The following is a 27,244-nucleotide window of genomic DNA, read 5'->3' on the forward strand; positions in this document are numbered from 1 at the left end:
CAGGGGCATAAATTAAAAATCTGAGGTAGCAAGCAAAACTTTGCACAGAACTTTCCCACACTCTGTCAGGCTATGACAAGTGTGAACAGGGACCACTGTCTCTCACAGGACCTTTGGATAGAATCACAGCACATTAAAGCTAGAGAGGCTAATAAAGGTCATCAAGGTAGTCTCCTTACACTGTAAGAATTTTTTTTCCAACATCCTTAACAATTGCTCGTCCATTCTCTGTGTGAATACTTGTAGAGAATTACTGTTGTTGTTGTTGTTAGGTGCTGTCGAGTCAGTTCCAACTCATAGTGACCCTATGCACAACAGAAAGAAAAACTGCCTGATCCTCTGCCATCCTCACAATTGTTGTTATACCTGAGCCCGTCGCTGTGCCACTGTGTCAATCCATCTCATTGAAGAGTCTTCCTCTTTTTCCCTGACCCTCTACTTTACCAAGCATGATGCCCTTCTCCAGGGACTGATCCCTCCTGATAACATGTACAAAGTATGTGAGACGTAGTCTCGCCATCCTTGCTTCTGAGCAGCATTCTGGCTGTACTTCTTCCAAAACAGATTTGTTTGTTCTTTTGGCAGTCCATGGTATATTCAATATTCTTCACCAACACCAGAATTCAAAGGTGTCAATTCTTCTTCAGTCTTCCTTATTCACTGTCCAGCTTTCACATGCATATGAGGTGACTGAAAACACCATGGCTTGGGTCAGGCGCACCTTAGTCTTCAAGGTGACATTGTTGCTTTTCCACACTTTTAAGGAGGTCTTTTGCAGATTTGCCCAATGCAATGCGTCTTCTGATTTCTTGACTGCTGTTTCCATGGGTATTGATAGTGGATCCAAGTAAAATGAAATCCTTGACAACTTCAATCTTTTCTCCATTTATCATGTTGTTGCTTATTGGTCCACTTGTGAGGATTTTTGTTTTCTTTATGTTGAGGTGTAATCCACAGTGAAGGTTGTGGTCTTTGATCTTCATCAGTGCTTCAAGTCCTCTTCACTTTCAGCACACCATCAGTGTAATTCAGGTTGTTAATGAGTCTTCCTCCAATTCTGATGCCCCATTCTTCTTCATATAGTTCAGGTTCTTGGATTATTTGCTCAGCATACAGAGTGAATAGGTATGGTGAAAGGATACAACTCTGACGCACACCTATCCTGACTTTAAAACACGCAGTATTCCCTTGTTCTGTTCAAACAACTGCCTCTTGATCTATGTACAGGTTCCTCATGAGCACAATTAACTGTTCTGGAATTCCCATTCTTTGCAATGTTATTCATAATTTGTTTTGATCCACAGTCAAATGCCTTTGCACAGTCAATAAAACACAGGTAAACATCTTTCTGGTATTCTCTGCTTTCAGCCAAGATCCATTTGACATCAGCAATGATATCCCTCGTTCCACAGCCTCTTCTGAATCCGGCTTGAATTTCTGGCAGTTCCCTGTCGATATATTGCTGCAGCTGCTTTTGCATGATCCTCAGCAAAATTTTACTTGCGTGTGATATTAATAGTATTGTTTGATAATTTCCGCATTCGGTAGGGTCACCTTTCTTGGGAATAGGCATAAATATAGACATCTTCCAGTTGGTTGGCCAGGTAGCTGTCTTCCAAATTTCTTGGCATAGGCAAGTGAGCACTTCCAGTGCTGCATCCGTTTGTTGAAATATCTCAATTGGTATTCAGCCAGTTCCTGGAGTGTTGTTTTTTGCCAATGCCTTCAGTGCAGCTTGGACTTCTTCCTTCAGCATCATGGGATCCTGATCATATGCTACCTCCTGAAATGGCTGAATGTCGACCAATTCTTTTTGGTATAGTGTCTCTGGGTATTCTTTCCATCTTTTTTTGATGCTTCCTGCGTTATTTAATATTTTCCCCATAGAATCCTTCAATATGACAACTCGAGGCTTGAATTTTTTCTTCAGTTCTTTCAGCTTGAGGAATGGAGAGCGTGTTCTTCTCTTTCGGTTTTCTATCTCCAGCTCTTAGCACATGTCATTATAATACTTTCCTCTGTCTTCTAGAGCTGCCCTTTGAAATCTTCTTTTCAGCTCTATAACTTAATCATTTCTTCCTTTCGCTTTAGCTACTCGACCTTCAGGAGCAAGTTTCAGAATCTCTTCTGACATCCATTTTGGTCCTTTCTTTCTTTCCTGTCTTTTTAATGACCTCTTGCTTTCTTCATGTATGATGTCCTTGATGTCATTCCACAACTTGTCTGATCTTTGGTCATCAGTATTCAGTGCGTCAAATCTGTTCTTGAGATGGTCTCTAAATTCAGGTGGGATATACTCAAGGTCATACTTCGGCTCTCATGGACTTGGTTCTAATTTTCTTCGGCTTCAACTTGAATTTGCATATGAGCAATTCATGGTCCATTCCGCGGTCAGCCCCTGGCCTTGTTCTGACTGATGATGTTGAGCTTTCCATCCAGCATCACAGCAACAAGCAAGCCCCCACAGAACAACAAACTGACAGACGAGTGGGGGCTAGAGAGATATGGAGCCCATTAATTTGTTATATAGGAGTTCCATCATTAAATCAATGAAAGAAGTGTTTTCTTTCTCTTCAATCTACAAGTGTGCATAGATAAATGAATGAAAAAGATACAAGTGATGCTGCTAATATGTAAATGTAAGGAGAACCTATATAGCTTTGGTTTGAAATATAGGTAGTACCCAACTTACAACGGGGTCCCGTTCCAATGATTCCGTCATAGGTCTGTTCTGACACAAGTCCAATACTTCCTTTTCTTTTTTTACGTTTTCATTAGTATTGCCTTTTATTATCAGTATCTTTATAAATCCAATCTTTATTTGTCTTTGGGAGTTGGAAACATTACATATAAACTTAGATATATTTTCATACATACATAAAAAAATAAACGAATCATAAAAATTTATTCCAATAATGTAGAACAGACAGACAATGTTGGCATTTTGTCAGTTTCAGTAATAACTCCACTTGTGGAAAGTTCTGGATCATCTAGATTATCCCTGAGAATGGAGATAGCATTTCTAGTCAGAAAATTAGTGAGCGTAGTCTGTACGGTCTTTTTCTTTTTTTCTTCATATATTTCCCAGCAACATCTCACTGCTTCCTGAATCTGCCTATCTGTTTTAGCAAAGCAATCAGTGTTTGGGTCCATATTTTCAAGCAACTGAAACCCTTGATTTAGTTTAGAAAAAAACTTCAGCTAATCCTTTCACTGCAAATCTTTTTGACAACTTCTCTTGTTCCTTTTCCCTCATTATTTCTTTCTTCTTCAGTATTTCTTTCCTCTTCAAAATTCATTAAGTTCTGATCTGTCAATTCCCCTTCTTTGTGATCTCTGAGCTGTTCCACATCAGCAATATCAAGTTCTAAATTCAGTGTTTTTAACATATGGACAATTCTTCCACCAATCTCTTCCATTAGCCTGATAAAATACTTGCAGCGTGTTCACGTAACTCAGCATTTTTTTCCAAATCCCCTGCATGCATTTTCCCGTAACTTCCTCCCAGGAAGACGCAATGTTCCAGATACACTGCAGAATATTATAATGAAGTCAGTATCAGTGTTGTTAACAATGAAGTTGAAACTGTAATGGCTGTCAGACGCATGCACAGTTCAACTGAGGTATGTCGTTAGAGTTGAACCTTGCCCAACTTCCTATCCGTTACGACTCCCTACACTGACACTGACACAGACTTCATTGTAGACCAAACCATAGTCTGCTATACGGCAGTGTTTTGAACAGTAGATCATAACACTGAACACCTGCAAGTGAACATCTGAGAATGATAACATCAACAAATTACATGCTGCAACACTGTATGTAGTACATATTACTAATGATAAGATGTACAAAAAACAAAAAACATAAGTGCAGTTCGTCATAATTCAAATACATCGTTAAGTTGGGGACTACCTGTATAAACAGAAGGAGCTAACTGGAAATTAATGATAGCAGAACACATTTTAAAGATCAAAATTGCAAAATAATCCAAAAGCTTAAGATGGTAAAGAGAATGTATGTTTTGACATAAAAATTCTGAGAAAATGGGAAGCTAAGATTTTCTTGACAATATTCTGATAAGAATGCTTTGATTTGGGAAGATATTAATTGCATTAAATTAAAAAATACATAGGGTTCACCAAACGTTTCTCCTTTCTTTTAACTTCCATATCTCTTTAACCCAATATTTTATTATTACTTGTTACTCCCACAGCTTATTTACTGCTACTCTTTATGCAAAGAAAAGTTTTCCATTTCTTCCCTAATGATTTATCTTTTTTCCCTTATTCAAAATTCATTTTTTCCAAGTCTATTTCCTCTAAGAGATATATCCTAAAGAAGGAATACGGACTTATATTTGTAGTTTGAACAGCAGTAAACGTGCAGAGACTGAATGGGCCATTAGCAATAGTCCTTTATTTGGGGAAAAAGGACTCCAATCTAACCCATTCATATCACTCCAGGACAAAACAATTCAAAAGCAAAAAAAGGGAAACGTAGCACCTACTGAGACTCTGAACATAGGCGCATTTTCACCTGCATACCCTCATTTCAATTTCATAACCACAGGAAAGGAGCTTTTAGTCCTATTTTACAGATGAGTAAACTCAAACTCAAAGAATTTAAATAACTTGCTCAAGTCATGGAGCTGGGATTCAAACCTATGCTATTCCCACTGTCACAGGCTATTTCTCCAAAGGAACACAAAACACAAAGAACTACAGTGGCACCTGGCAATCATAAAAAAGTTCTCATTTGCAATACTAAAATGTAACTAGTAACAACATTTTTACATTTGTAATTCCTGTCAGAGTTTTCAGTAAAATGACTACAAGTTTAGAAAATCCCCTTAAATAAAAACCTCATACAAATAAAGGCCTTCGGGGCTTTTGTGGGAAGCGGGTGGATACTTTATGCTATGTACACACCCCAACATACTATTGAGATATCAAGATATATCCAACTGATAAGTCTGTGGATTTTGCATTTCTGCTCAAAAGCAACTGAAGGAAAGACAATACATTTTATGGAGGTACAAGTCAGTCTCCTACCTTATCAACATTCATTCGCTTAAACGATGCTTGCAGAAGTTTAAAATTGTGAATATACTCATGCTCCAACTTTGCTTGAAACTTTACTTTCTTCAAACTAATGCAGCCTGGGAAGAGCATATCCATGAACTGGCAATAGGCTGCTCCTGGAAAGAGACAAGAAAAGGACTGACGTGAGTGTCACCGTACCCAGGTGTGGTGAAGACTACTAGACAGGAAGGTAATCATGCTATGGAGCTGTTGTCACTCAAGCAGAGCCCTCCTGGCTGCATGTGCTTCTCTCACCACCATTGTCCAGCTCCTTGTCCACAGGGGCTGGGGCTGGAAGGGACAGTGCCTCCGCACAGCACCTGTCACTTCTCCATTCCTAGACGCTGAGTACTAACACTGTTCACCAGAGAATCACCAGGCTCCATGTACAACCAGCAGAACCTCATACTTTAATGCCAAGGAAATGAGGGTAAGAATAGCCCTTCTCAGCTTCTCCCAGAAAAAAGGAACATATTTCTTTGTCGTCTATTTGCTACTGCTCGAAGTCATCAAAACATATAAACTTAAGAGGAAAAATAGCAGAAAATTTTCAACAAGAGAGAACTACACAAACTCTCATGAAATGTGTAGCTCAGAACACATACAACCTATGCCCAAGCTGTTTTATATCCATCTTGTAAATGACTTAGGCAAAACTGTAAAACTCGGTGATCTAGTATCAAAAACTGCTGTATACGAATTTAATTCCAGTCCAGAGCAATGACATTCCCATGATGACATGAAGGAAGAAGACCTGAACTGGAACCTATGGGGTTTAGAGTCACTGCTTATGACTGAGAAATAAACGACAGACATTCAACAGTTCTGTGAGGAAATGGTCATAGAAGAGGTTTATTAGTAAGTCTTTGATTTTTTTTTAAGAGCTCTTAGAAGACGGCAATTTCAACTAGAAAAAACTTGCAGGACCATATTTACTGATTCATATCTCCTTAACAGTAAAGGCTAAAGGCATTTAGAAAAAAAAATCAAAGGAAGAATCGCAATTGAGTGGCAAGAATAGGAACAGGCAGCCATTTTTGTGTTCTCTCCTTCTTTGCTGACTCCAGATCTCTCTGTTGGTCTCTCTATAATGTGCCAATAATAAGCCCTTCTGGAATATGATGGACCTCCTCCCACTCCCTGTCATCAAGGCTTCTATGAGGATCCTTTCATTCCATTCAGGGAACTGGCCTTTATTTAGTTAGGAAGCACCTACTCGGTCGCTTATGTCAGATAAATGTCCAGCATCCTTTACTGAGATGGGAATTACAGAGAAGGGAAAGTAGACACCAGGGGCCTAAGGATTGCTGGAACAGGAAAGGCTGGGGCAACTCATTCTTTGTAGGTAAAGTGATGAAATATAGGCCATAATAAATATCACCTCCAGAACCATCTCTCCAACACCTGACCTTAGTTGCCAATACTCTGAACACTAGTAAGTTCCTAGTCCGGCAGATGGGGGTCTCTTAAGAACAAGACAAAACAGAACAAAATCATCGGGTAAGAGAAACATCATGACCTGGGGGAAATTCTTATAGTCATCACCCAATTATTCAGCTCTTTCTTTGGAACTGCCACCAGATGAAGCAAATTCCAATTAGCCATTCTAACATCATTCTATACAGATGAGAGAGTGTGTGTAACACCCAAACCAAACCCAATCCGCTGTCTAGAGTCGATTCCAACTCACAGCAACCCTACAGGACGGAGTAGAACTGCCTCATAGGGTTTCCAAGGCTATAATCTTTATGCAAGCAGACTGCCATGTCTCTGTCCCCCAGAGGGGCTCATAGGTTGGAGCGGCCCACCTTTCGGTTAACCACTGCACTACCAGTTCTTTAAATTAACCTAATTGCATGTATCACTTGATTCCTGCTGGAACCCTGACTACTACAGCTCTTTCAGCCAAGTGCTTAACTGCTGCACCACTAGGGCTCCTTGTGCCTAACACAACTGTCTCATTATCTGCTCTTTACAGAGTTAGCACTTTTGTAGAGTTTAGCAAAAAATTTAGCTATTGAGACCCATATATTTGTACTACATATATACTTACAATCAAACCAAATTACTCACTTTTCAAATTAAGAAAGGACATAGCTTTTAAATAAAAAAAAAAAACAAAAAACTGTTCAATACAGATGGAAGGAAGAGAGACAGGGAGAGAGAGAGGGAGGGAAATCACGTCTAATTTCATGATCCAGAGATAACCACAGAAATAACGCTGTTAGTGTTCTGGCGTATACAGTCTAATCATTTTTTTGGTATGTTTTCATTCTTTTGGTAAATATATATTTTTTCTTTAAAATGTGGTCATATTGTAAAAATTATGTCTATTTTTTAATTTTTTTCCAACCTAACAGACCATGATTCCCTTTCTGGGTCACTTAATACGCTCTACCAACATTTTTAATAGCTTTCTGATTTTTGTATCAGCTTAGCAACTTCCCTAAGCGAAGATTACATAAATATTCATGTGTATCTTCTTCAAGTACTTCTATGGTTTCAAGTTTTACATTTAAATTCTGAATCCATGTGGAGTTTATTTTGGTCTGTGACATAAAGTATAGCTCTAATTTCAGTTATTCCAAATGTTAGTGGAAATCTGTCATTTTTGGCTCCCCAGCATTTGGATACCTTCCTATGTGGGGAGATGCTACAGTACCCTGCCTCCCAGCATAGCAGCTGAAAGTGGGCAGACACCACTTTCTCCACCCCCAGCAGGAAGGATGAGGCTTGTGACCTAGGCTCTGCCTCCTGGATGTTCCTTCCTGGGTGTCAGAGTCTTGAGGGAGTGAAAGAAACTCCCAGGGACCATAGAGTTTGGTCATGGTTGGGTGGTGGGACCTGGAGTCCTGAAGCAGAGACAGCAACCCAGTGGTTTCCTAACCACACTGCTCCTGTGGCAGAAGGGAGGCTGTTCCCAGGCTCCTTAGCATCCTTTGGTTCCTGTCAGCTTCTGAACTTGGCTCCCCAGTCTTTCCACTGACTCTCAGCTACCCAATATCCTTCCTGTAAATTCCTCTCCGCTTAAGCTTGCCAGGGCTGGTTTCTGTTACTTTCAACCAAAAATGCTGACAAAGTTAGCTTGGCGTTGAACAACATCATTTAATTAATAATCTATAATTTTTCCATGGATTAGAAACACTATCTTTATCATGTATTACTTCTTTAAAAAACATGTATTTAGGTCTTCGTTTAGACTGTAAATTCTGACTTTTAAAGTCTGTCCCTGTGATAGTTCCATACTCTTAGCCATTTAAATTCTATAATATGTATTACTCTCTGTAGAACAACTTCCCCTACTCCTCTCAAAATTTCCTCATGCATTTATTATCTCCATTATATTTCTGAATTTGTTATACATGGCATGTAATAACAGAGCTTTATTTAGATATAATTAACTTCATATCATAAAGTTCAACCTTTTAAAATTTACAATTTAAATGGTCTTTAATGTATTTACAGAGTTGTGTGTCTACCACCACTATCTGATTCTAGAACGTCTTCATCATCTCAAAAAGACACTCCATACCCATAAGCAATCACTCCCCATTTTCCCCTCCCTTCAGCCCCTGGTAACCACTATTTTCTGTCTCCATGGATCTGTCTATTCTGAACATTTCATATAAGTGAAATCACACAATACGTGGCCTTTTGTGTTTGGGTTCTTTCACCTAGAATGTTTTCAAATTTCATCCATGTTGTAAGTATGTTATCAGAATGTCAGTCGTTATTATAGCTAAATAATATTCTACTGTATTAATACACATGCTGCTTACCCATTCATCAGTCGATGGACAAATACTGTATGATTCCACTTACATAAAGTAATTGGAATAGGCAAATGCAGAGAGACAGAAAGTTTATTAGTGATCACCATGGGTCCTGGGACGGGGGACAAAATGGGCAGTTATCCTTAAGGGGTACTAAGTTTCTGTTCAGGGTGATGGAAAATATCTAGAAATGGATACTGGTGATGGTTGCACAACATGGTGAATGTAATTAATGTCACTGAATTGTACAGTTAAAAATGGTTAACATGGCAAATTTTTTTGTTACATCTATTTGACCACAATAAAATTTAATAAATAAGTAAACTGGGAAACTTTCCATATTTTTTGAGGATCTAGCAGTTTGAGCACTAAAGTAAAAAATGATTTGGTTAGAATTCTAACCGCACAATTTACTACGTGTATGTCCTGGGCTTTTCACATCTTCCCTGTACATTTCAGAACCACATGAGCATCAAATAAGATGAATAAATGATCTTCAATAAGCAATGTTAAAAGGGTATATCACATTATCATTTCCAGAAAAGGGCTGAATGAGCATTTGGTATTATATCATATGTTACTGAATGAGCATTTAGGTATTATATCATATGTTATATATTCTAGAATCAAAGGAATCCCTAAGAACTCTCAAGAAACAGTGACTTTCAGAACTATGTTGAAAGCTTGTTGCTGTTGTTTTTGGGTATGTCCATTTTGGCATTTTCAACTTCTGGCTCCCCAAATCTTTTAGGAGACATGCCTACGAGGCATCATGAAAAGGATACCTTGAAATTAATTGCTGCTACCAAGAAAATCTCAGAATGGATTCTTTTGGGGGCAGGAAACTGTACCAAAGTGTAACTCAAACAAGGGTGTAGGATTCTAGTTCTATCAAAGGCCAACCTTTGATTTGTGCTCTACATCACATCTCATGGATGTCACTCCTGAAACTATCCTTGCTCTCTCGGAATATCAATTTCTCTCTGTACAGATTATTCCTAAAGTGTGAAAATATGCTCTCATATCATTTGACTTAAACAAAATAAAACAAAAAATCTTTCTTAATGCCATATCATCCTTGCATTAATGTAACTCCTCTTCACAGCAACACTTCTTGACAAAATTGTCCCAAATTGTACTGTTTCATCTACCATTCAAAGCAATTTAATAGTCTTCCAGCTGAACACGTTCTTGTCAAGATCACCAATAGCCTCTCTGTTACTGAATCCTACAGTCACTTTTCTTTCTTCATCCTATTAAAGCTCTTAATGGTATTTGGTCGATCACTCCCCCCTCCTGAAGTCCTATCTTGTGTTCCTTAATTGTGGTGACAAAACAGGTACCAACTAACTGGAAAGTTTGGTAGTTATTGCCACTGTCCTGGAAGTCTCTGCCAGCCACAGGCCAGAATGTTCCTCTCCATTAGGTACACAGTTTTTTGGGTCATTTCATTATCCTTGCAAGAATGTGACCTACATTTTGCACAGGCCCCACTTTCATCATATATATCAAGGTTACCATTATTCACATCCCTCCCTTGCTAAGGACACTACAGTGTTTCCTACGAAACCACTATAAAATCCAAACTCCTTCCCTGGCTGACAACGGCCTATGATCAGGCTTGCTTGCCTCGCTTCTTTTTGGGAAGCTCCTTTCATACTGACTTCCTGGTGTTTCTAGAACACTTTAGGTTTGTTTCTGACTTGGGACCTTCACACAAGCTGTTCCCTCCGGAACTTTACTTGGCTGGCTCGTTCTTGCCATTCAGATATAGGTGTGGATGTCACCTCCTCTAAGAGGCCCTCCCTTAGCATGTAATCTGAAGTGGTCCTCCAGTCACTCTTTATCATCTCATCCTGTTTTATGTCTGGTATTTATTTGTTAATTCATATGTTGGTTTGTGGTTTATCTTCCCTCCCTGGGAAGTAACGTTCAAGAAAGCTTGCACTTTCCCTGTCTTGGTCCCCTCTGTATCTACACAGTACCCAGCATATAGCGGGCCTCAATAAACACGAGGTGAACAAACGAAGGCCTGCAGGTTGCAGCAGCTGAACCACCAAACTAGCTGCCATCAAGCTGATCCCAACTCATAGTGGTCCCATGCGTTTCAAAGTAGAACTGCACTCCATAGCGTTTCTGGAAGCAGATCACCAGGCCTTTCTTCTGAGGCACCTCTGGATGAGTTCGAACTGCCAAACTTTTGGTTAGTTTGCATCACCCCAGGACTCCTGAACCACACAAGAGCTGGTAAACAGTGTAATACTAATGTTACCAACGCCTCAAATAAGAGGTATTACAGGAAGAGCTGCCACACATTCTTTTAAGAATCAAAGGGGTGAGTATAAATAAACAAAAACAAAACAAAACACTAAACTGAATTAAGAATAAGCCTGGAGATCAAGTCTGCAGAAAAGTGAAAGATAAGCTTCAAAATGGCTAAACATAAGATAATGTACTTAGGTAAAAATAATACAGATTATAGGATGATGTGCTCACCAAGAGGCTAATTATGATGGACTATGCTCTAAGCCCATCCGCTCAAGGTACTGCTACAGTTACAAAGGTCAACAAGATTTAGAAGTGATTAGCAAATAAGCAGTACAAAGGAAAATACTGCAAGTTGGTACAGTGCCAGCTGATGTCTGCACCTTAGTCCTAAGAATGGTTTCAGCTGTTATACATCAAAAGAAACCCAATGGGGCTGAAACGTTTAGGAACAGAAATCCAAAACGAACAGTTGGGGACTGTTTTAAAGTAGAACTCAAGAATGAACATTCACACTTAAAATATTTGAGGATATATGACTGAAGCCTACAAAACCATAAAAAGATCATCTCATTTTCACCAGAGCCCAAGATCACAACAATAGAGTAATATGAGAATAAACAGACTTTTTAAAAAGAAATTTCCGGTTAACCAAAAAGAAATATTATTTAACAATAATAAATTTATGGAATATATTATGCCAAGAAGTGTAAGAGACAATACCAACCACATTTGTATAAAATTTGTTAAAGCTTTCATCTTTGTTTTAAACATTTGGAAATCCTGTAGTAATCTTGTAAGGTAAGTACTTTTATTATCATCACCCTATTTTACAGATTTGGGAACAAGGCTCAGAAAGTCTTACAGCTAATAAGTAGCAGAAGTGGAATTTAAATTGTGGCCTGAACTGTAACTTTTTTTTCCCCTCTTCTCTATGCTGCTTCTAGGAAATCATAAGTGAAAATACAATGGTTCAAAAAAGTCTGGCAATTTTTCTAGGCTATAATTCTACGATGAGTTACAAAAGAAACTGCAAGAGAGCATATGAACCATTCAGGTTAATGTCAAGGGCACAAGCGATGCTTTTCCTATTATAGCAGAATCTTGGTCAGGATAAACAGATCATTAATCTGCCCCAACATAGTAATTTTATATTTTAGTGTATATACTCATTTAAGAATTTTACATATGATGTATATGTAAGCAGCACTATACAAATACACACACATACACTCCTTATTGCTGTTAAAATCTCACAGCACTTTTACAGAAATACGACACAATCTGTGGAGAAGACATCAAGGCATATTGGGTTCTGCCATGAACAGCTACTCAAACTGCTCATCTGATTTTCCCAAGGGCCAAGGACCTATTATACAGAGATGCTTATATCATGAAGGGACTTAGAACTTTCCACTTTTCATAATCTTGCTTGATATTAATAGATGGTTAGAAGAAAAGAAATGACAACCTTAATTTACTGAACACATCTGCGCAATTATATTCATCATTACAGGTATCATTATAGGTAAATGACTTGTAAAAAAGTGTATTCTCTCAAGCTAATATCAGTAAGGACAAGGGAGAGAAAGAGAGGGCTGGAGAAGTGGACTGTTGGTTCGCAGATCTGAGCTTAATTCTGAATGGGCTGTGACAAGTCATCATTCTTCTCTAAGCCAACAGTATTCTCATCCGCAAAATGTCAGGGTTGGGCAGATCTCTAAACTCTAAAATGAGATGATTTGGTAATTCACAGTCTGTCACCAACTTCTCTTTTAAGGGATACTTCATGGTTCTGCTAATGAGGAGACAGTAACACTTCATCTTCATGTCACTTAGACATCTGCCAGTGCTCTGCATCCTAGCCACCACCATCTTCCGTCTTAGTGAATATGAGAGGAGGGGCTTGCGTACTGCTGCATCTAGAGGCATACCCTCTGGGTCCACACACGCCCTTTCCAGGTCATAGTTCCAGCGGCCCCTAACTTCCATGTACACCTCTTTGAGCTCTTGACATTTAGAAATACAGCAACATAATTATATTTTTTGTCATCTTTAATATTTGAATATTAAAAATTATAATACAGCCTTCACATTGGAATATCATTTTTAGTAATAGTCACAAATTCATTCCAGCTCTATTTCTGCATTCAGCCCCCCTATTCCTTGAACTGATGTTGTTGCTAAGCCACATCTGTTATCAAAGCCCAAATCTCATGTTGAAGGAAGTATTTCCTTGGGTAATTATGGATTACTAAAAAGAAAAGTAAGGCTGCAAAACACAGGGTTACATATTCCAATACACCAGCAGAACTCTATCTATACAAATACAAGGTTTGAAGAGTTTAATGGCAATTGTAAGAAAATACTTTGAAAGATGAACAGTTTAAAGGACCTGAAAATCCCAAAGTTCAACTGTATTGTTCTAATCCAACAAAACCTACCGTTAACTTGGCAGTAACTTTGTATTGTTCTCACACACATCTTTCACATTCCTGGTGTGAACAAAAGCTTGGTAGCTTCAGTTACCACAGTATTATTTAACCCTATTAAAGTGAACTTAGGACACTGTTGACTTCACCTGCCCTGAGTCACAAATGCAAAAAAATGAAGATTCAGAGCTCAGAAATCTGGTTCCAACTGAGCTTGTTTCCTTGAATTCCCACGGTCTGCAAGTGAGCTTCCTGCTTCTTTTCACTGCCTTGGAGTCAGAAACTTTTTATGCATATTGCAAATAAGTCCTGAAGACAAGTGTCTTTCAAACTGATTCCATGTAGAAGAAATGGAGTTATAGCCAGAGGAAAGTCTCAGCTCCCACAGACATAGAAATAGAAGGCTGATGTGAATTGTACAGAGCACTGAAAAGCACCCCATCCCGTCTCCTTTCCACACAGAGTAAGTTGTCTAAGAACATTTTCATCTTTTTCTTTATTAGAAAGAGATATAAACTAGCAATCATTATTCAGGAAAATGGATTTTTTTTAAGATTATCAGCAGATGAATTAAAAGGCCTTGCCAAACCATGTGGTTGGGCTTTCAACTGATAAATGCCCTCTGTTTTTTTAAACTGATTTTATGATTATAAAAACCTTCTTGAGAACTTCATAAGGCTGAAGCACACTGCAGCTAAACTCATTGCCGTTGAGTTGATTCTGACTCACAGCGACCCTACAGGACAGAGGTGAACTACCCCATTGGGTTTCCAAGGAGCGGCTGATGGATTTGAACTGCCGACCTTTTGGTTAGCAGACGTAGCTCTTGTCTATTCACTATTTGTCTTCAAGAACCAAGAATACTTTCAGAAGTAAAGTTACCTTTAAATCAAACTTTTATTAAGAAACTTGCAGAACAGTGTTAAAAGTGAGAGTTGCTGTGGAGAAAACTGATCAGATACTGAAATCATTTTACTGACTTGAAATAAAAATGCTTCTTTATAGAAAACCAACAGTGCTTCTTAATAACATGGAAGAACGGACAGTATTTTTCTGTATCTTTCAATAGGATATTTCAATATATTAAAGATCTACATACTAAATAGTTCTTGATTTAAGATTTAGAGCCAATATTTTTGTTAAAGAGTAAATTTTAGAGAAATAATTAGCAGTTGTAACAGTTAGAAATATCAATACAGAAGAGAGGTGACATATTTTTAATAATTTCTTTTTTATTGTTGCTGAGAATATACAGAGCAAAACATGTAACAATTCAACAATTTATACATGTACAATTCAGTGACACTGATAACATTCTTCAAGGATGCAACCATTCTCACTCCCCTTTTCTAAACTGTTCCTCCCCGTTAACATAAACTCATTGTCCCCTAAATTTCCAAACTAATCTTTCGAGTTGCTGTTGTCAATTTGATCCCATCTAGACAGTTCTTAAAAGAGTATAATGCTCAAGGCAGACATTCTTTACTAGTTAACCTAAACTACTGTTTGGTTTTAAGAAGACTTCAGGGGATATTTTTGGTTTAAGGTTTAAAGATTATCTTAGGGCAAATGTTTTGGGGATTCATCCAGCCTCCATGGCTCCGGAAAGTCTGGATTTCATGGTAATTCAAAATTGTGTTCTACATTTTCTCCCTTTTGATCAGAATTCGTCGATAGAACTTTTGATTAAAAACATTCTGTAATGGTAGCTAGGCAGCATCCAGTTCTTCTGGTCTTGTGGCAAAGGAGGCAGTTGTAATGGAGGCAGAGAGCTGGTATTTTAAGAGCGGTATTTGTGAAAATAATTTTCATAGACATTCACTATTATAACTTTTTACGTATTAAAAATGGGAACGTAAAGAACACTGAGGCTTAACTATTTACATTTGTTTTATTTAGTCAAATAGTAACTACCCTGTAACTTGTCTTGCATTTTAATGTCATAAAGGAAAAAAATGTCAACCTGCCTATTGATTCATCAATACAGGAAAAGATTTAGTCAACTGGGAAAATAAAGAAATGGCCAGTGAAGAATGATCTTGTTGGTTTGAAACATCTAACTGACGATCCAGTGCTTGGTGCTAAGGTTCACCCTTAGTTTCCAACACAAGTGATTTCCTTTAGAGTAATGAGCTCATCAGATTTTACCAAAACAAGCTGTCTGACATATCCTGCTTCATACACTGAGATTTGGCCTCTACACGAGCGTCAAGAATGAAGGAAATAGGAGAGGAACTTGGAGCACAAGTCAGGAATGGTGTGTGGTACGGAACGTTACTGGCTTCCAGAGAATCTCATACTGAAATTAGCGGCGAGATGTCCCAGAGGCTGGAGTCCGAGAATAGAGCTTAAGCTGGAATTTGGCATTTCAGACAGAGAAGAAAGGGAGACATCAAAAGCCTTCATTACAAATGAAAAACAAGTTAGAAAGGTATACACGAAACCTTTCCGGAGAGGTCAGTCTTCTCATTAGGGTCATCGAAATTGGAAGTTCCATAAGGATATAGTTTTTCTACTTGTACAATCACACATTTTCACATATTTGTATTATCTCTTCTACTTTCATGAACAAAAAGTTTTTTAAAAAAAATACTGAAATTACATTACTGACCATGTAAAAGGGAGAGATTTAAATTAAGAATAGTTTCAGTAGGAGGCAAGACCCTGAAAAGATATGAGATTTCCCATCTAATTTTTGTGGTTATAAGTCACCACTGAAGAAATGCCCATCCCATTTTATTTATTAATCAATGATAAACCAATAAATACTTGTTGTGAAATACGATTCGGATTTCAAAGAATCATCTAACTCAGTTTTGAGAGACCAGAGAAATACACATAGAAAACCTAGCCAAAATAGAAAATAACTACAATTAAGGGCTAAACTATCTGACAGAGGGACACAAATACTGAAGGAGTTGTTTCAAAGATTTTGCCCAATAAAAACCCACGAAAGAGTAGTTAATATTGTCAAACAGATAAAGTCAAGTCAAATTTGCACTGTAATAGCCAGTCCTCGAGGAGCTTAACCTCTAATGTTGAAGGCTTAAAATGAGCATTCAATGAACCTAAGACTTTACAAAGCTACAAAAATTCAAGAGGGAGAGCTCATATCTTGTTGAATGTGATCAGGAAGAAGAGGGAGATGGTAACCTTTGAGATGCCCCTCAAAAGCAGCATTCGAAGCAAAGACAGAGAACTAGAACCTATAGGTGAAAGGCATGTTTAGTGAAGTGCAGGCTATAGGTAGGGGAGTAATGGGAATAAATGTGGGGAAGTTGGGTTGTGACCACATTGTTCAAAGCTTTAAATGCCAAGAAAAGCAGCTTATACTTAATTTGGTAGGCAGTGGGAAACCAATGACGATTTCTGCGCACAAGTGTCTTCAGAGCAGGCATCTACGCTATTCCGTTTTTAAGCTCCAATTTTAGAAGTATTATCTATTTTTAAGACAAATGAGATGAAGGGTAAAAAACTTCAAGTTTATACACTTTCTCCAGTTTCTCAGGGAATTTCTACTAAATCACTGCTCACAACATACAGTCAATAGTTATTTATGAGTGGCCACTATATACTGGGCCACTATATGAAGTCTGGGCACTGTCGCCAAAGGAGAGGCTTTTAGTATGCTGTGTAAGCTTTAGTGGATGAGAGGACTACTGCAAACCATACCTATACAATGCACCTCTGTCTCAGGTTGCTCTTTGTTGTAAGTGAGATCACTGACCCTGGGACTGGGGACCAGGAGCTTGAGGGGTCTTCCATGGATCTAAGCCATTTCACCCTCTCTCCAAGGCTTCCTGCTGGGCAGCTTAGTAACTCTCCCCCACCCCTACCCAGTCCACCAGCCTTCAGCCACACCAATAATATCCTCTACTGCAGTGTTAAAAAGCAAAGATATCACTTTAAGGACGAAGGTGTGCCTGACCCAAGCCATGGTGTTTTCAATCGCCTCATACGCATGCAAAAGCTAGACAATGAATAAGGAAGACCAAAGAAGAATTGACGCCTTTGAATTAAGGTGTTGGTGAAGAACACTGAATATACAATGGACCGCTAGAAGAACAAACAAATCTGTCTTGGAAGAAGTACAGCTAGAATGCTCCTTAGAAGCAAGGATGGGGAAACTTCATCTCACATACTTTGGACATGTTATCAGGAGGGACCAGTCCCTGGAGAAGGACATTATGCTTGGTAAAGTAGAGGGTCAGCAAAAAAGAGGAAGACCGTCAATGAGATGGACTGACACAGAGGCTACAACAATGAGCTCAAGCATAACAATGATTGCGAGGATGGCACAGGACCAGGCAGTGTTTGATTCTGTTGTATATACAGACACAATGAGTCAGAACCAACTGGACAGCATCTAACAACGACACCGCAATGTTCCAGAGGAAAGCACTCTCTTCCCCACAGCTCCCTGAGAAGAGGCTCAGTGGCCAGGGAAAGCCCAGCAGGCAAGGGGTGGTATCAAAGGATGCCCCAGCAATTAAAGAGAAACTCAAGAGTAATTACGATACAACATTCATGGGAACTGTAATATATAATATAACAGAACACTGTTGTAACATGATTTTCTCTGTATTTCACAGGCTAATGCCAGAATACTTTGCTTTTCAAATTCTAGTATTAAAAGGAATCCAACTTACTAGTATGAGGCATGTACAGTATTTACTTCAGGGATTCAATCATATGACCATAGGAAAAATAAGAGTGAAATTTAATTTTAATTAAAAAAATAAAAGAGAAAGCAGGAAAAGAGTGCTTTGTTATTGCTATTTTACAGTGCATTTTAACATAATTATGTGTAATTTTAAGGTTGACAAACACATTTTCATTAAAATTTGGTTCCTTCTACAGTTTTCTAAAGCCCTTCCATGAATTGTGATACAAATGTAATCAAGGAGAAATAAAAATGGAGAATGATACTTTTTTCTTTTAAATTGTGCTTTAAGTGAAAGTTTACAGCCCAAGTTAGTTTCTCATACAAAAATTTATACACAAACTGTTATGTGACCCTCGTTGCTATCCCTATAATGTGACAACACACTCCTCCCTTCCACCCTGGCTTTCCCGTGTCCATTCAGCCAGGTCCTGTCCCTGTCTGCCTTCTCATCTCGCCTCCGGACAGGAGCTGCCCATTTAGTTTCGTGTATCTACTTCAACTGAGAAGCACACTCTTCATGAGTATCATTTTATGTCTTACAGTCCAGTCTAATCTTTGTCTGGAGAGTTGGCTTCGGAAATGGTTTTAGTTCTGGGTTAACCCAGAGTCCGGGCGCCATGTCTTCCAGGGTCCCTCCACTCTCAGTCAGACTATTAAGTCTGATCTTTTTACTAGAATTTGAGTTCTGCACCCCACTTTTCTCCTGCTCCATCCGGGACTCTCTCTTGTATTCCCTGTCAGGGTAGTCACTGGTGGTAGCCGGGTACCATCTAGCTCTTCTGGTCTCAGGCTGATGAAGTCTCTGGTTTATGTGGCCCTTTCTGTCTCCTGGGCTAATATTTTCCTTGTGTCTTTGGTGTTCTTCATTCTCCTTTGCTCCAGGTGGGTTGGGACCAATTGATGCATCTTAGACGGCCGCTCACCAGCTTTTAAGACCCCAGACACCACTCATCAAAGTGGGATGCAGAACATTTTCTTAATAAACTTTGTTAGGCCAACTGACCTAGATGTTCCCTGAAACCATGGTCCCCAGACCCCCACCCCTGCTACTCTGTCCCTCAAAGTGCTTGGTTGTGTTCAGGAAGCTTCTTAGATTTTGGTTTAGTCCAGCAGTGCTGACTTCCCCTGTATTGAGTGTTGTCCTTCCCTTCACCTAAGATAATTCTTGAGAATGACACCTCCTATGGAGAATGTTAAGAGAAATGGCAAGAAATACTACTGGCCATAGTTTCACATTTACATGCTTCTTACTGTCAAATGATTTAGTCATAAAAGCTTTTGAGTGTTAATACTTGGGTAAGAACACACCCTGGCAAGGGAGGGGACAAATAAAGAGAGGTAACTTGCTATCTGCCAGAATTACATAATGGTTTCAGGGTGGAAAAACTCAATCTGATGGTTATTTTAAGAGTTACCAAGCAATTCAATTATTGTTTCCAGGTACCCAATTCTAACATGCCCAAACATTTTACAGTGATTTTCGACACTCCTTTTATAGTGACTACATGTTTGATAAACTGTTAAATTCAGAAAAAAAAAAAGTTAAAAGAATGTTTTCTTTTGAAGACAGCAGGACTTGAAGATGCCGAGTTTGATCATCTTAACTGTACAGAAATTAGTTGGCCTACTAATATTTCTGATATTCACATGTACAGACTACCCATTAGTATTCTAAGCTGTTTGATAGTTAGACAGACTATATGTCTATTTTTGTCCAGGGACTCTGTTCCACCTTGATTCTGTAATCGGGTAAACTGAAAAACAAAGAACTTGTTTGCTCTGGATACAAATTAGTGCGAGGACAACTTTGGAAACAAAGGAACAAGTCCTAACTGGGTATGATCTGTGTGTGTGTTTTTTTAAAATTACTGCTCCGTAGCCCACCATCTGATACATCATAGATGCTCAATAAATATTTGCTGACTGCAGGAATGAATAAAGCACTGTGTAGAACATCAAAACAATATCTAAATAGAACCTGTTACAGATTGACTTACGTCCCCCAAAAATATATATTGTAAATCCTAACCTCTATTCCTGTGGTAATAACCCCATTTAGGAGTAGGCTGTCTTTGTTACATTAATGAGGCAGGATTAGTGCGGGGTGCATCTTAAATCAATCTCTTTTTAGGTATGTCCCCCAAAAAAAGTCAATTCCGACTCACAACAAGTGAGTAGAGCAGAGATAGGGAAAGAGATTTGCCAAGTCATGTGAAAATCACCTAGGAGCAAAAAGCTCCGAAGAAACAAAGACCTTCCTCTAGAGCTGACAGAGAGAGCGAGCCTTCCCCTAGAGTGGCCGGATCACTGAATTTGGACTTCTAGCCTCCTAAACTGTGAGAAAATAAATATGTTTGTTAAAGCCATCCACTTGTGGTATTTCTGTTATGTAACAGCACTAGATGACTAAGATGGTACCTTTATTCAAAATCTCCATCTTCTCCACTTGAATCCTATCCATAGAAAAAAACTAATTTTAAGAGCATTTCAATTAAATTCAACTTCATAGACATTTATTGTCCATCCAATATATCTGAAAGGCTGTTCTAGGGCCAAAGACTCAAACAATGGTAAGACAGAACGCTTATCTAGACTGTAATAATCTTTCCTTTTTCTGACAACTACAGCATTTATTCCTTGAAACACTGTTGTTGTTAGGTGCTGTTGAGTCGATTTTCGACTCACAGAGATCCCATGTGACAGAACTGCCCCACAGGGCTCTCTCAACTGTAATCTCTATGGAAGCAAATCGGCAGGTCTTTCTCCTGAAGCCGCTGGATGGGTTTGAACTGCCAAAATTTGGTTAGCAGCTGAGCACTTAACTGTTGCACCACTGTCTCTCTTCTGCTGCCTTGAATGCTAATGTAAATTTCAGATGTCTTATGCATGCCTGGCCACACATACACTTTATCTGCTCTCTGCTTTGTTCAAATTTTTTCTGCCTAAAATGTCCTTTTGTCCCCCCTGGTGGCACAATGGTTAAGCACTCAGCTGCTTACTGAACGGTTGGTAGTTCGAACCCACCCAGTGGCTCTTCGGGAGAAAGACCTGATGATCTGCTCCCATAAAGATTACTGTCTAGGAAAACCTATGGGGCAGTTCTACTCTGTCACATTGGGTGGCTATGAGTCTGAATCAACTCAATAGCACCAAACAACACACTTGAGTAGAAACTTCTTATTCTTCAAAGCTCAGTCCACCTATCACCTCCTCTATTCTGTTCCCAGTGTAAAACTGTTTCACTATAATGGCTACGGGAGCCCACTAGCAGTTTGATTTGCATTTAATTAGTTATCTCTCCAAGTTGATTGGTAAGTAGCCCTTTAAGACTGGGAATGGTATCAATTCATCTTTCTATTGTGCTAGCTCTGTGTCAGCTACAAATACAAACCACAGCACTAGAATTTCTATGTGGAAAAGGTTCAGGCGCTGTAAACAGCTAGGAAACAGGTATGGGAATAAGCGGATAGAACTGAATGGGAAATAGGTAACTATTCTTAAACGTGTTCACGCATTCCTTTACATAAAACTAAGAAAACATCAACTTTCTACATTAAAGAAGGGGTATGAGAAGTATGTCTCTAGGAATAGCTACTGCAAACACAAGTTTATTAACTGAATTAAATATATGGAAAACAGTGATATCTTGATAAATAAATCCTTTAGGGAACCAAGATTGTAACAAGATTATTTTAAAAGATTTTCTATTTTCCTCAATAACACAGAAAGAAGGAATATGAGATCGTGAAGTCCCTTCAGGTTTAAGCTTATTGAAGCCTGGGTTCAACTTGAGGAAAAGGCCATACTCTTGGGATTCAAATGGTGATCGTGCACACTTGTGCCTGTGTGTATCTGTAAGAAGCCATGATCCTGGCTGTTGATTCACTGGCCAGGAATTATTCTAGAGATCTGAAAAGCTCTTCTAAGGCTAGAGTGGAGAGGAAGCGAGAAGAACATGGAGAGAGAAGAGGAAGATCTTTCCCCACCCCCCTCCTAGGAGGCAGAGCAAGAAGTGAGTATGAGACCTGGAGCTAATGCCTATGCGTTTCTATCAGTGTCTTTCTATCTTTGGTAAGAAAGTTCTTGATGACGATGACACCACTGGGACACACCTGTGCCATTAGAATTACCAGACGTGTCTCATTTCTTTAATTAGAACGAGATTTAAAGGGTGGGGACGCAGACTTGTGTCCTCTGTTCCTACATGAGTAGATCTTTAACGCTGATGAATGGATATGGGAAAGTTCCAAAAGGCGCGCGCGCGCGCGCATGCACACGCGCGCACACACACACACACACACACAAACACACGAGCACCTACCACACCCATAGCTACCATACAGCAGTGAGAACGTCAGGCTGTGATACAAGGAAACCCTAGTTCTATAATCAACTGTGAACACTTCTCTGAGTCTTAAAAAAAATTCCATAGGGTTGTTATAAGAAATAAAACAATACATATAAAAAGCACACTGAAAATGGGAAAGAGCGATATATAAAAACTGAGGTATTATGACATCATTATTCCCCTAAAGCATAAAACTATGTATTATGTGCCTGGTTAGAATAATCAGAGCTATAAAAATGAAAGGGCTTGAATTGGACTGTTTCAGATATGAAACATGATTCTCTAAAATGCATGTTTTAGATTCAAAGGGGAAAGAACCAAAGAACAAAAATGAGGTCTTTGGCCTCCTACCAGCATAAAAGGGTATGAACACATTCCTAAGATCTTCCAGTTTATCAATATTTGAGATATGTCCAGTCCTTAAGTCTTTCCCCAGATAATCATATGAGGTGCTTAAGTAATCACAAATTCATTTCTAAAAGGAAATTATTTTTCCTAAAACTTACACTCCTTCTGTTAAAGTCTTCAGATTTAAACTAAAAGGGAGAAAAAAAGAAAAAATAGCAATATGAATCCAAAATCACGTATTAATAAGGAACAAAACCCATAAGTAAAGTAATTGACATCTTTAGAAAATTGAAAATTACTTTCTATGTGTTGGAACATACATTTTTTGTTGTTGTTAAAACTTGTTTTTACAGATCTTGGTGAATGACTTCAAAATAAGCATATCACTACATGCTTTAAAAGTAAGCATCTTATCAAAAAACAGGCAACATCATAGAAGAGAGGGCTCGTAAGCCTTCTTAATTAGAATTATGAATCGTAAATGAGTCTTAAAACCCACCGTACCCGTGGGCTCCAGCGCTGTTTCCCACCCCTTTTTTACTGATCCCTGAGACCATGGAGTCAGTGCTGGGGCTTCAGTGGCTCACTGATTGGTCTAAGCCCCAGACTCTTATCAGTATCACCTTGAAAAAAATCCAATACCTCTTTCCACGTACAACACTTCTCATATCTAGATTCACAAATAAGGACCCATTCCTGGTTTTCGAGCACTCATAGTTCCTAATACAGAAGACTGGAAGAAAAAGAACCTGAGCCCAAGGGGAAAATGTGTGATAAAGAGTTTGTGAATGAGTGATATACTTAACAAGAATCCTGAAGACCCCATTCATCTATGATATCTGGAAATTGTCCCAGATAAGGGAAAATAACAAGAGGTAGAAGGCTAGGATTTGACTAATAGTATTGCTTTGTAAAATTCCAACAACTACTAAATTTTTGTGATTGTATGGTGAATTCTCAAAGGCAATCATTAATTTATAGTTCTAATAATATGTCACCATTCCTGTTAAGGCACTATATTAAGTTCATTTTGATACAGGGTCCTTGATTCTTCATAAAGTATATATACTGCCAGCCTTCAATAAAATAATTACATTCCAGGTGATGTACTTCTCATAGTCTGGTTTTTTGTTTGTTTGTTTGTTTTTTAAATTTCCCCCTGCTTATGGTGTTTACCACTATCCAGAAGGGACTCCAGTAGAAATGGCCAAGAACAGAAAGGACTTATGGTGTGACAATGCTAATGGAGGCACATGACACCCATCCAGTTAGAGACCTGAGCAACTATCACTGAGGTCTGGCTTTATGGAATTGAAAAACATGTGTTGCATTCTTCCCAAAGAAGTTATCAATTCTATCGTTTCCTGTGAATATCCCACACGTACACAGTTACTTTAAACAAGACAATCTTCACATACTCATAAGACGAGATCAGGAAAAACCCTTTACATTTCTCTTGGAGATGACAGGCTTCATGTATTTCAGTGCTTAATATGAGCCATGCCTTGGACTGACTTGAGGTCCAAGGGGAAAAAGGGAAGGACCTCATGAACACCTGCCTACTTTGCCATGAGACCAGAAGAACTGGATGGTGCCTGGCTACCATTACTGAACATTTTGATCAAAGATTTTATAGGTGAATTCTGATCAAAAGGGGTAAAATGCAGAACAGAATTTCAAATTCTCATAGACTCCAGACTTTCTGGAGCCATGGAGACTGGATGAACCCTGATACTATTGCCCTGAGATAATCTTGAAACCTTAAACGAAAAGTATCCCCAGAAGTCTTCTTAAAACCAAACAATAGTTTAGCTTAACTACTAAAAAATGCCTGTCTTGAGCATTATGCTCTTTTAAGAACTATCAGTATAAAATCAAACTGACAACAGCAACTTGAAAGATCAGATAGGAACCTTGGGGGCAAAGAGTTTACGTTATTGGGAGGAACAACTCAGAAAAGGAGGGTGAGCATGTTTGCACAACTGGAAGAATATTATCAATGTTACTCAATTGTACAGTTACAAGCTGTTGAACTGGTGTATGTTTTGCTGTGTATATTCTCTATAACATCAACAACAAAATAAATTTTTTTTTTAAAAAAAGGAAAGGCCACCCTAGCTTTGGGAGTTAGTCAGGGTGGACAAAACTAACTACTCATACCTTATCCTACATACTAGGTCACCTCATCTGGCTCAAGAGAGAGGAGGGCATTTCTGAGTTGTTTCCCAAACTATGGCCATTCTATGTCATCCAGGTAGTACCCAGGCACACCCAGTAAGTCTGAATGTCTCTCCTCACTGACTTCCCATCTCCCCACCCTCATTCATTCTCTTCCTCCTCTGAATGTTCAAAGCTCTTCCAAAATAGCACTTAACTACGGTGTGTGTCTAGTCTTTTGTGGGGCAGAACCCTGCAGCATCGAGCTCTTGTAGAACACTGACCACGCCTTCCTTATCACTGGGTCTCCAAGGCCTAGTTCCCAAAAAAGGGCTCAAAACATGTGTGTTAAGTAAAACTGAACTGATTATGAGAATTGAATACAGTAATGAGATAGAAGATCATGTAGCTGATTGCTTTCAAAAATATATCATGCATACAAACATATAAAAAAATTATGGAGCAGTTTGATACATGAAGGTAAATACATACACACTTTTTTCCACTATGGTATTCAGAACTACAAAAAGCAGTAAACAGAAAAAAAACCAACAATAACAAAAATAAAAACCCCTAATTAGACCATGGTCTCAGGGAACATCTAGCTCAATTGGCATAACAAAGTTTATAAAGACAATGTTCTACATTCTACCTTGGTGAGTAGCATCTAGGGTCTTAAAAGCCTGTGAGCAGCCATCTAAGATACTCCACTGGTCTCACCCCTTCAGAAGCAAGGGAGAATGAAGAGAACAAGATACAAGGAAAAGATCAGTCCAAAGGACTAATGAACCACAGCTACCAAGGCCTCCACCAGACTGAGTCCAGTAAAGCTAGATGGTGCCCGGCTACCACCACTGACTGCCCTGACCGGGATCACAATCGAGGGTCCTGAACAGAGCTGGAAAAGGATATAGAACAGAATTCTAACTCACAAAAAAGACCAGATTTACTGGCCTGACTGGCGAAACCCCAAGAATATGGCCCCCGGATACCCTTTTAGCTCAGTGGTGAAGCCCTTCCCGAAGTTCACTGTTCAGCCGGGGATTGGACAGCCTCATAAAACAAAACAGGACTAATGAGGCACAGCAGTCCAAGGACAAGGACTAGAAGGCAGGAGGGGACCGGAAAGCTGGTGACAGGGAACCCAAAGTTGAGAAGGGACAGTGTTGACATGTCATAGGGTTGTTAACCACTGTCATAGGGCAATATGTGTACTGTTTAATGAGAAACTATGTTCTGTAAACCTTCATCTAAACTACAATAAAAAAATTAAAAATTAAAAAAAACCTCAGATTAGATTTCTTGTCAGTAACAAAGTATCAAGATATATATGAATAAATAAATTCAGACAGACTAAGAACTACTGTGGTGTACATTCTGTTCAAAAAAATAAACTCCCTTTCAACTAGTACATTCGTGGAGACTGAGTATTTTACCCACTGCAGCAAGTGAAACTAAAGCTGGACCCCTCCCCCCATCACCCAACTCACTTTTTGCAACTTTTGTCTCCAATTAGTTGGTATGCTGAGACCAAGCAAACTGATTTTAAAATTAGCTTAAGCCAAATAAAATTAGAGAAAAACTGTCATAAAAAAATAATCCTGATACATCACAAATATGAGTAACATTCCATTATAATATAATTACATCTCTAACAATAGTAACACAATCTAGGATGACTTAGCTTTCTTCCAGCAATAACAGTCTATGATTTTATAAAGCTAAATAAGCTCTTGAGCTTACAGACACTGACTGAATAGCCTTACTTGGTTTCAGTACAAGAGAGCTACAAGAGAAGCCCTACTAAATTTAGACTCTGAGCTGATTTCATCACTAACCTGTCCTCCTGACAGGAGAGAGAAGCATGGGGATGCCACAAGAGACTGGGATCAGCCTGTTTAATAAGGACAGTTCTACAGCCAAAAATGGTCACAAAAAACGCTCTACTGGGCTCAGGAAAAATTGTCACCAGGGCAAACCTGGGGCACCTGTACCGTAGGCCCTGGGCATGGCTGGTGGCCGCACCTGTGTAGAATCCTAGAGTGTTACTGTAAATTCAAGCCCCTTACATGGGGTACAGGAATAGTAAATGTGACTACAATATAATCAGCCAGATGCAGAAGCTTTCCTGGGAGAAGGAAGTATAAGAAACTTGATCCAAGACAAAGCTT

The 27,244-nt window shown here is 38.9% G+C and overlaps 1 protein-coding gene across 6 annotated transcripts in view; it reads right to left on the bottom strand.

The window, feature by feature from the left end:
* The window catches only part of MAPRE2 (microtubule associated protein RP/EB family member 2), a 170,764-nt gene that overhangs the window by 52,520 nt on the left and 91,000 nt on the right, over window positions 1-27,244 (bottom strand). For all 6 annotated transcript variants that reach the window (XM_023741166.1, XM_023741167.1, XM_023741168.1 and 3 more), the window contains one exon: window positions 5,055-5,200. In XM_023741166.1, coding sequence (XP_023596934.1) covers window positions 5,055-5,200 — 146 coding nt within the window. The remainder of the gene's footprint in view (window positions 1-5,054; window positions 5,201-27,244) is intronic.

This window comes from Trichechus manatus, unplaced genomic scaffold (assembly GCF_000243295.1).
Source record: "Trichechus manatus latirostris isolate Lorelei unplaced genomic scaffold, TriManLat1.0 scaffold00175, whole genome shotgun sequence".
Taxonomy (NCBI): domain Eukaryota; kingdom Metazoa; phylum Chordata; class Mammalia; order Sirenia; family Trichechidae; genus Trichechus; species Trichechus manatus.